General features: G+C 38.6%; 1 protein-coding gene across 1 annotated transcript; it reads left to right on the forward strand.

The window, feature by feature from the left end:
- Positions 1-8603: 8603 nt before the first annotated feature.
- LOC135410586 (trace amine-associated receptor 1-like) lies at positions 8604-10865 on the forward strand. The gene has a single exon (XM_064647352.1). It carries the CDS (start codon positions 8683-8685, stop codon positions 9682-9684), a length of 1002 nt encoding a protein of 333 aa, XP_064503422.1. The 5' UTR covers positions 8604-8682; the 3' UTR covers positions 9685-10865.
- The last annotated feature ends 621 nt before the right edge of the window (positions 10866-11486 follow it).

Consider the following 11486-nt stretch of genomic DNA (forward strand, 5'->3'; position numbering starts at 1 on the left):
TTGAAGAGTTTCTGAGTCAATTTTTAATGTTACACTAAGCCTTTTAGATTGTGTATTCATGGTAACATTAACCTCTGTTTGCAGGAACTCTTCCAAATTCAGTATTAGACTAAACAAAAAACAGAAGGGTTGTGCAACACTTAGTGTAATGACTCTTGTGTTTTGCCAAGGGAGTCTTACAATGCTTCTTGTTTTCTACTGAGTCTATTCTTACAGATCATTGTCCCTTCTGTCACCAAGGATGTGACCTGTATTCCTCCTTGACTTTCTAAGGCTCATCATTAGCTAAAATCTAGATTTCTTACAAACACTTGCAATGTGGAAGGGAGAATCAGTAGCAATTGCAGATAAGAACAAAATGGACTATAGAGGATGAAAAAAGGAGGTGGGAGAGGAGGAGAGATACTTTCTCTTCACCAGTCCTCACCTGCGTGAACAAAAAGTTATGCAAGCTGGTAGAGGCACACTTAAACAGCTAAAAGTCCTGTTGCTGCCATCTCTTCCTTCTCAGTGTCATGGGTATTGAACAGGTGACCGCTAGCAAGCAAGAACTTGATAAAAAGTAATAAATCAAATTCAAATTGATTTACCTCTTCTTTGGTGACCTGATATTTAATTGATATACAGCACCTACTGAGAAGATAAATGAAATTTTTCTGGTGAAAAAAATAGGCTGCCCAGGCATGTCTCTGTGAGACTGGGCAGCAGAGGGTAGGCATGAAAAGGTACAGCCTCTGACACTGGGAATTTCTGCACTAGTTGAGTTGCTGTTTCTGCAGAGACATGATACCAGTGATGTTCATGCACAGCATTGCTGCTTCCTGCTGCAGGAAACAACTGTGGAAGCAAAAGATGGCACTGCCAGGTTGCCCCCTTAAAAATGGCCCACAGTACAGTAGCACTGCAATCTGCAGCCTATTGGGCTTGCAAATGGACTATTAGAAGCAGTCAAATTTGTCCAATATTTCTAGGAAAACAGCATGTGTCTGTTGTAGTCAAATTCAGCATCAGAAAGAGAACAGTCCATGAGAATGGAGGCTACAGGAGGTTGCTTACTGACATATAAACCTTTCTTACCAACTTAAGGTTTCAGTGGCTTCCAATGGAGTAGTCACACTTCCTGACCAGAATGTGACATTTCAAGACTTTGATTTCACCAAGAGTTGTCCTTCTTGTTCAGCCTGATGTTCTCTTGTGCCACCTTGCTAGTGCCATACTTTACTAATTCCCAAGCCCACCCCAAACCCCCAGGGAGAAGTTACAAACTGAGCCCCACAAGTCCCACTAAGGGCTCAGAGAAACCTCTGGAGAGCAGAAGCTGAAAGGCCTGGCTTTCTACCAGTACAGCCCACCAATTGATGCACACAAACTGACCTGAAGTGGGTCAATCCTCCTCTCTGGGATAATTTTTTTGAAAGAAGAATGCTCCTTCTTGGGTTCCAGAGCAATACTAAACCTCTTGTTTGAAGATGATGGATGCCGTCAATGAGCTGCAGGTATAGTTCTCTGGTATGGTAAAAGGTATATAAATAGGAAAGCAACACCTCTTAAATCCCTGCTACAAAGCATATAAGCATCAGAGCATCACAAATAACTGACTAGTAGAATTTTTCATTTGAAGGAAACAATATCTTTTTAATCAGTCTTGTTCTCAAATATGGTCAAAGTATTATGCTTAGAGTTTTTTGAAACTGTCCAGTCTGGGATAGACAAATAAAATTTTCAAAGATAACTGAAATTGTTAAAATTTGTTAACATTACAGAAAATTGAAAGGAGGGAGTGAAACATTGGACAATCTTAAAAATAGTTCAGTGCTACTAAGTCCGTCTGTACCTTGACCACAATGAACATTTCTCTTTATTTGGTATGCTTCTTTCCCTGAGCCTGGCTTTAACTTACTTCAAATGGATTAATCTTTGCGTATGCTAGTGGCTTGTGTCAGAATAGATTTATTACAGGCTTATCTTTTCTGAATATTTTAGATTTACGTCATCCTGTTGATGAGATTTTTCCATCAGGCTGTAAACCAGTCAGACCAAGCATGCAACCACTCAGCTGGGAGTTTCACGTGGGATGAGTCACTATTGCGCTGTTGTCCACAGGCTCTGCCAGGTTGTGAGGAGGAAATAACTCCTGAGAAGGTACCGCCTCCGTGTCATGCAGTCTGAAATACTATCAGCTGCTAATATACTAGTCTAGGATATTACTTTGTTTCATAGATGAATCTACTATAGTTAGCACTGAAGGTAAGATTGTTACTCTGCACAAATCACTGTGTTCTTTCTGTAATGAACAGCAGTAGCACCAGCAGCAATGAGATTTTGGTGATAGCTGAGAGAATGATTTTAAAGCCATTCCCAATAGATGAAAGAGAAACATAGCTAGGGGGCAAAACACTTTTCAGGCACAGCTATGAATTCTGAGTAAGGCTCTTTACTTTCTGTGAAGTTATTCGAGGGCCATGAGGACAGAATAGAATCATACCTGTTTACTGCTCAACTCCTCCCTCCTCTGTGTTTGCCTTCTTGTTGGAGGTGGTGTTCAGAGGTCAACAAATATAGACAAAGCAGTCAAAGTCCTAAATTAATTCATGCTAGATTTTGGATGCACAGAAACACTGGAGAGGCATAAGAGACCTGCCCTGCTGTGCATGTGTCTCTGCTCTGGACACACAGAGCAGCCGGGGTGATTCGCCTGCCCTGCCAGGGCGAGAAGCAAGGGCCTGCTTCTGCCCTCTGGAGCCCTGGTGCTGCTCTCTGGCAGAGCAGTTTTGCTACTGAGTGAAGGCAATGAACTACATTACGGCATTACTTAGCAGGGCTACCAAATATGCACCCTGTGCAGAGACAGTTTCTCAACTTCATATGGATGTATTTGCTTTGCTGTTAAAACATTACTTTCTTGGAATCCCTTTTCCTCTGTGCATTTCAGAGATTTGTATTTATATTGGGGTTTGGATTTATAGTCCTCATCCTAAGCATTACACTTTGAGAAAGAGCACAAACATTACATCACTCTGTATAAACAGCTATTTTTATTTGGCAAGGAAAAGTGATGGTTTCCACTGAAAACTAAGTATAGAAACCATGGGAAAAGTTCTAGAGGTCAATCATCTCATCTATTCTCCTTTAAATTCCTCTGGTATAAATCTGGGCTAATTTCAGGCTAGCTTCAGTGGAATTGCATGAGGTTTACAGAAATAACATTCAAATTAGTCATTGGCACATCTTCTTGTTTAACACATATAATGAAATAATTATTTTGAACTAATAGTTTATTGGCAATTTGTGATTTTTCCTAAATTTCAAACATATGAATGGAAACTTAGGAAGAGAAACAGTTTTTAAAATGAACCATATGGAAATGAGCAATGTTCCTCTGTCTGTTGGATACTGTAAAATTATATTTTCTGCCAAATGACCAAACTGTACCCACAGAAATGCAAGCTAAAGTAATTACAGTAGAAATCAATGTTGTCCTGCTTTTTTTTTTTTTTAATGGTAACCATTCATATTTCCATTCCCTTTTCTGTTCCTTGCCATTTACATTGTCTCTTCCACAGTCTTGCACAAGAAGGATAGAATGATTTTTCAACACATTTTTCAAATGGGTTTGATGTCTGGCAAAAGTGCTGTTTTCATTCCCTTCTGTACTGTTTTTCATTTTAATTATTTTATGTATTAAAAACAAACAAATAAGAAGAGTAGAAGGCCCAAGGTATTCTAGACACTATGACAACATCTCTTTTTGTTGGTTTTCCAAAAATCTGAAAACTACTTATTGCAGAAATACAAGTTTTTCAGAATAGAAAGCCACAGCAACAATTTTGTGAAGTCTTTACTTTGAATTTTGATGCTTCTTTATTATGTGATAGATTCAAAAGACTGTTAAACACTGACTATTTTTAAGTGCTTTGAGGTGTCACAAAAATAGAGCTTGACATATTTCTCTTTGATATTATAAATAACAACTCTGTGAATATTTTCATGATCCACATCAGCTCTAAGGCGCAAGAAAATGCCTGTTTGAAGTGTCTGCCCGAACAGCATGAAAGCTTCTTGCTAAAGTGTTCCTTCTTGCTCTAAATTAGCAGACATTTGCTTAACTACTTAATTATCTTGATATCTTAAAAGGTGCTGCTTTACTTTTATTCCAACAAACATACCCTTAAATATCACCCTCCCCATGCTCACAGCTTCCTTTAGAACTGTGGTTCAGTCCTTTCCAATGCGTGTGGGTCTTGCAATACAAGCTGGTACTGAAATACTGAATATCAAACACTATGCCTGTGGGTTTGTGTTCGGTAGAAGAGGGAAGGGCATTTCCCAAAACAGTCTAAACAGAGACTTCATGGTGTGGTCTCCAGCAGTTCCAACTGCAGGCAGCTTCCTGCCTGGAGGAGCACCTGCTGGACCCCATGCCACTCCCATCCCTGCTGAGGGAAGTCGTGCTCACCAACCAGCCCCAGAGCAGTCCCCCTGCTACGTTTTGCAAAGTACATGCTAGGTGTTTTGCAGCCCTTGGCCCCAAGAGGATTTTGGTAGGAGCAGGAAGGCTGACCAGCTCCACAGATGAGGCTTTTCTTCTTTAGAGGTGAAGTCAAGATGAGAGCCCAGTCGCATTGATAGCAGGGACAAAATTGTCCTTTAATGTCACCAGGTCACTTAGTTATTTCAAAGTATATAGGCAATGCTGGTAGTCAACAAGAGAGCAAACATGGCCTGTCCAAGGGACCTGTGCTTAAACTGGCTGCCCTCAGATTTCTTATTTGAACTTCACCGCCACCAGCAAATTCCAGTGTCAAGCACACAGTGCTGGCAGACAAGATACAATTGTCATATGGACAGTATGTCTGATAAACCCTGCAACATTTTGTTTTGCATCATGAGGTTTTGACTCTTCCTCTTCATTTTATTTCATCTCCCTGAGAACTCCTAACACTTCCAAAGTCCTCAGCAGGTTTAAAAAGAAGCAGGTTGTGTCCTGGAGAAATGTCACATGTAAGAGGAAGAACGACAAGTTGTAATTGAATTTTATTGCAAGCCAGGAACTGGAGGGAAACGCTCCTTGACCAGACTTCCTGCCTGGCCCTGAGGAGAGGTAGAGCAAAACCCACACTCCATAGCTGGCTGCTGCCTGCCTGTCTGCAGCAGGGAAGACCTGCTCAGGGCAGGAGAAGGCTCCCTCGACGCAGGGGGACCCCCAGAGTTTTGCTGGTTGTTGTCAGGGAGATGCCTCTGAAACAATCACCTGAAACAGAGTTGCCTTTTCAGATTGTCCCCTTGAGTTTTGGCCACTGCATCACTCAAAGGAGAGGGCATGGAGGGAGAGCAGTGTGTTCATGCATGGATGGCCTTTGACTAAGTTCCCACAATGAGCTGGCCACCAGACTTCTTAATAATGATGAATTCTGCTCAGAGTAAGGCAACATGGATTTGTTCCCCTCAATTTTACCTTCCTATAAAATCTATATGTCAAGACAGTAATTACCAAGCCCTAAACCTTCACTCCTCAAAGAGAAGTACCTGGCTGCAAGGAAGCACACTGCTGTGCGTTTCAGAAGGGTGAAGGCCTCTTTCAGAGTCCAGTATTTGGGTACCTAAAATGTCTTTTTCACATTCCCTCAAATCTGAGAAATCAGACCTGGCTCCTCTCCTCGACATACTCTCTCGATTCTCTTAAGTGGTTTCTCACTCAGCCCTATCATTTTTTCTGCACTTTTTTTCATTGGAACACTCTCTTCCCATAGCAAGGAGAACCTTGCAGTGCAATATGCCAGTCTGTCTATGAGTGCAGGCTCAAAAAAAAAAAAAAAAAAGAACTGAGTTGCTTGCATTAACTTTGATTTTTGAGCACATAACATAACACAGTTAATCCAGGTCATCAGAGTAGTTTGCAAGAAGTGGTATCCTAAGATACCATATTCCATATGCCCCTGAGTCATCCAGTGTAACTGGGTTTTAGCTGATGGTCACCAGTCTTTGATACTCAGCAGTATCACTGTTTTAAAAGGCTGCATGGTCCTTTGTGGAGCAAAAAATCAATGCTTCTTGTCCGTGAGTCTGGTACAGCCAATAATAGGTGTTTACTTAAAACACTTTTTCAGTAGCTGTATCTTGCAAATAGCTGTTAATTGATGAGGCTATTAGATTCAGCCTATTTGTACAGTAATCAGAAATAGGCTGGTAAATACACTCCGTGTCACTCTGTTCACAATATGCCTTTTCAGGAAAATCTTACATACTGCTGTAACCTACCTATACTTATGTATATTACTTAGCTAAGGGGGACTACATGGTGTCTTTTGTTCTTTACTTAGATAATATTAGGCTGCTCACAATGTGATCATAACGTTTAATCAAACAAGTAAACTTACTTCAAATTATTTCAATTTACCTATAAATAAGGCCCATTAAACAAGTGTGAGTGTAACAGCCATGGTTTTGTTCTCTAAGTGGGTGACGAAATAAACAGTTTGAGTTAGTATTCATATCAACAGCTGCTCCTGAGTCAAACAGCCAAGAATATTATTCATCACACCAACACCCTCCAGCAATGAGGGGGGGTTTCTGGAGGCTGCTCCAGCTGTGGTTTAAAAGCCTGTCCTCTCAAAATGTGTGTTACCCAGAACTGTTATGATGGTGAAGATTTTCAGCTGCTTTTTGAGATGGTCTTTAGAAGGAAGGAATGCCAGTCAACAAGAAGAAAACAAATGAGCATCAAGAGCAGAATTCTACCCAGCATAAAGGGAGAAAGGTAGGAGAACAGGCTTTTAAATGTATGTTTCTTCATAATTCCACCTTATTAAATTTTAACCTTTGTAATTGTATATGGAAGGGAAGCATTCTGCTTTCTTTTTGAAAACTTCTTCAGAGGTCAACTCATTTGAACAGTTTGACACAGTTTTCCATTTCATGCAAAGCTACTCACTTGATCTCAGTTTCCTCAATCCTTTGGTTGGAGTTTCGTCTTATTGTTTAAAAAAAAAAATACAAATTTCCCTGAGAATATTACTTTTTTAAAAGAAAAACAATTTTCAGGAGAGATCATATTTCTTTAGGCTAAATAGTTCTTCTATCAGAGAACAACAGAGAAGCTATTAAAATTTTTAATCTTAAAGAAAACTAGAGATAACATGTTAATTCTTTTTAGTTGGCTTCATAGACTCTTTTACCAGATTTGTTTAAATAATTTACTATATAGAACAAATGAAGTTCAAAATCTATGTAACACATTTATAACCTTAATGGGCTTGAAACTTTTGTAATGATGCCCAGTATATACAGCTAAACTGGTGTTTAATTCTTTCTACTGTGAAAATTCAAAATTTGTGTCAATAAGTATCCATCTGGCTGTGTTTTCTTCGCCTTGGTGTAAATGATGAAATAAGGAATGACAGGCAGGACAAGAAACATGAAGAGACTGACAAAAAGTGAAGGAAAAGGTATACAAAGTGATAGTTACAGCAAGGTGAAAAAGAGCTGAGATTGTGTTAAACATTAGTAGGCAGAAAAAGGGGGAAGCCAAACACCCTAATATAAATAAATAAGCAATCAACCAAATAAATAAAAAAATATTTTTAGATTTCACACTTCCTGTAGGTTTGGATGCACCTTGTCCCTGGCACTCAGGTGTCACTGCCTGGCCCTACTTGAAAAATCCCTCTCTGTAACCCAGGGTAGCTGTCAGGGATTTGCAAGCTACCATTTATCATCTATATTCACTTAGCTTTCAGTGGCATGGTGTGCTTGTGATAACATTTGTTTCAATATGGGAAAATTTTTATGGTATTTTGTTGTGTTCTATCTAAAATAACCAGAGGTAGCAAAGTCCCAAAGCATATGGGTTAAATTAGTCCTGGCTGAAGTGCCAGGTCAGTGTTTTTCTGACTTAAACAATCATTCTATACTATAATGTAGTGCTACTGAGTAACATATGCTAATGATCTTTATTTTTCACAATAACACTATCTTTCTGTTAATTAAAAGGAAACCAGATCCTTCAACAATGAATATTGCTTGCCAAGTGCTTAAGTACTTTCATTAAAAGATTTCATAAAGAGAGTTGCAAAAGGGACATGCTACTGCATACACAAGAGGACAGCAATATATGTGTCCTCAGATGCAAACTAAACCTGTGTTCAGAATGTTTCTTTCCATGTTTGTGCTTTGGCTAAAAACAGTATTAACGTAATAAATACTCGTAACAGTGCTAAACTACTAGCACTGAAAACAACGCAGCCCAGCAGAAAAGATATTTGCTCATACAGCAGATAACGCTTCAGATTAGTCAGGTTCTTCCATTATATTTTGGCAGCAAAAGGGTAGAAAAATTCTTTTCTCCTCTTAGATCTTTTACTTACATCTCTATTTACAGCTAGAGCCTGCAAGAATTTTTCAGGAAAACTTGATCTGGTGAGTCAGTGCCATTTACCTAAAAAACAAGGCTCGTGGAAACTTTTTGGTCTCAGCAGGCTGCACAGTGTTCATCCTTCATAAATAATGAAATGTGAATTTCCTACACATTCAGCTAAATGAAGGTGTTTAAAATTGCCATTTCTTTTCCACCCCTGCAGCTCTCCCCACATATAGAAGAGGAAAAAACCATTGTAAATTTACCTCAGCATTAGGAAAAACAGTACTTTTTCTGCATACCCGTGTGGATTTGAGACACCAGTAAGGATGCAACCGTGCTGTGAATCTGTAAATGGCTCTTGCATAAGGAGCAGCTGGTCAAACAGTACCCGTGTTTCCATGTATATCTTCATGGTTTGCATTATTCTAGCCACAGTGGTTGGAAATTTGACAGTTATCATCTCAATATCACATTTCAAGCAGCTCCATACGCCTACTAATTTCCTGATACTTTCAATGGCTACAGTAGACTTCCTGCTGGGATTCTTCATCATGCCTTGCAGTATGGTGCGCTCTGTTGAGAACTGCTGGTATTTTGGGGAGCTCTTCTGCAAGATCCACACGAGCATGGACATTATGCTGAGCACAGCTTCTATTTTCCACCTTTCCTTCATATCCATTGACCGTTACTATGCTGTGTGTGATCCTTTAAGATACAAATCCAAGATAAATACTTTTGTTATTGTGGTCATGGTGTTCATAAGTTGGACAGTCCCTGCTGCTTTTGCTTTTGGGATGATCTTTCTAGACCTGAACTTGAGAGGGGCAGAAAAGATTTATAATCATGTCCATTGTGCAGGAGAATGCCTTCTCATTTTTAGTGAAACTTCAGGTATTGTGGCCTCTGTAGTATCTTTTTACATTCCTGGATTTGTTATGCTGTACATCTATAGGAAAATATACTCTGTAGCCAAGAAGCAGGCAAGATCCATTAATGCAATTAGCAAAAAAAAGGTGCAATTTGAAATGAAGAATCACATTTCATTCTGCAAAGAAGGGAAAGCTGCTAAGACATTAGGCATAATAATGGGAGTGTTTCTCATCTGCTGGACTCCATTCTTCTTCTTTACAGCTACCAATCCATTTATGAATTATGTTATACCTCCTATTCTCATCGATGCTCTGGTTTGGTTTGGCTATTTAAATTCTACATTTAACCCAATTGTTTATGCATTTTTTTACATGTGGTTTCGCAGGGCATTAAAAATTATTCTGTTCGGAAAAATTTTTCAACAGGACTCTTCCAGGTCTCATTTGTTTTTAGATTAACATGTTTTAAATGGTTGCATTCATGGCTTAGAACTTTTTCCTGGAGGCTGAATTCCTGGGTGTAAGATCTGAAAAGGGAGGAAACACCTATTTGTTTACCCATTTACTAAATCCAATTCAAGCAGATAAGCAATTGTGCTTTACATCTTATTTCATTCCAGACTGGGATTTGTATGTGATGTTTTGATTAGATCTATTTATTTTCAATGTGCAGAAGAGCAAGACTTACACTTAAAAAAACTTACCACACTTTACATACCTGATCTTAATCATTAAAAAACTATTCTGATACAACAGATTGATTTCTTGAACAAGGTGATTTATATTACAATATTTGTGTTTATTTGTTGTCCTCTAGAAAGAACGGAAAAACCTTTTCCTTTGAATTTCTTTACATCTTCGAGCAATTATCCAAAGCTTGATAAGTTTTTCCCTCCTATTCAATATTTGTGCAGAGTTCTAAACAGACCAATAACCAGCCATACCAGCACACTCAATGGAGGGAAGATGAGACAGAGAAAAATTGTGCTGTTCTATCTGTTTTCATTTCAACTAGTGCTTGTCACTTATGAGTTTGTCACTTAAAGGCTTTGCTGTTTAATGAGATCAAAAGCATGTTTAATGAGATCAAAGACAAGGAAAAATATGATGTATGAAATGAAAAGCAATTGCAAAAAAGCTGCATTGAACCTGAGAATGCCAGAAAATTATATTTGTCTAATGAATGTTTAGATGTAAAATATTTGCCAATTCTCGTGTCAGGGACCTTTTTTTAGCTTGGAGATATTGTTATTTTGTCTGATGGCAATGCTGTGACAACTTTTGAGGAAAGCATATAGAGAATTGTGAAGAAATCTTGTGGTTGAAATCAGTTGGATTATGAAGGACCAGTAGTGGCAATGGACAGGAAAGGATTAGTATGTGAGAAGCAACCATGGAGAGAAATTGGTGACTGTACTGAAGTAAGAACTACATTCAGCAGTATGCCCTTCATTTATGTTCATTGTATAAGTGCACATCATATGTGTATCTTGTCTTTATTTTCTGTAATTTGTAGAGCACTGAAACACTCTATGCTGTGAAGCATAAAAGTTGAATGATGATACGTTTCTGCAGCGTGAAATATCGGGATCTGAGATTGTCTCTCTTACTGTTTCGTTGCCATCTTGTAAAGTTTGTACTCTCCAAAATGACATAAAAAGGAACAAAAATAAAGTAAGATGAAATAAAAAAAATATATATATTTCTGATAAATAATGGGTAATTCTCTTCTTCATTCATCTCCAGTGAGTCTGGCCTGATGCAGTAATTTTCTCTGTATTTTCCTCATTGTCGGGTGATACCTATTGGAAAAAGATCAGTAGAATTAGCTGCTCCTCATATTCCTTTTAAGTGGGTTAAATTGCTGTGGAGAAAGTATCTCTTTCTGCTCCTATTTCTAAATTTGCTGTTAGTCCAAAACAAATTATCAGGAAAAGAGGTGGAAGAAATTGATCTAGTTCTTCCCAGATAAAGGAAGAGAATTTTTTGCCCCTGAAACTGTTCACTAGTGTATTCATTTATAACTACTGCACCTGGACCGCAGTGCAGTACAGGAGACAAGCCTCAGCCTGCCTCCACACCCTTTTTGCTGGTGGAATTATAATGATAGAAAACAAGTGTATATATAGGGAAAGAAAAGAATATTGCTTATCATACCAGTATTACAACTGATTTCCATGAGATGTGTTCATTGCTAGTACTTTATAATGCACAGCAGGTGAGTTTATCATCATAAATAACTTGGAAAGTGGGGGATTAGC

This window comes from Pseudopipra pipra, chromosome 3 (genome assembly GCF_036250125.1).
Source record: "Pseudopipra pipra isolate bDixPip1 chromosome 3, bDixPip1.hap1, whole genome shotgun sequence".
Taxonomy (NCBI): Eukaryota; Metazoa; Chordata; class Aves; order Passeriformes; family Pipridae; genus Pseudopipra; species Pseudopipra pipra.

Excerpts from the sequence above, each read along its gene's own strand:
- LOC135410586 (XM_064647352.1), top strand. The coding sequence starts at position 8,683 with ATGCAACCGTGCTGTGAATCTGTAAATGGCTCTTGCATAAGGAGCAGC.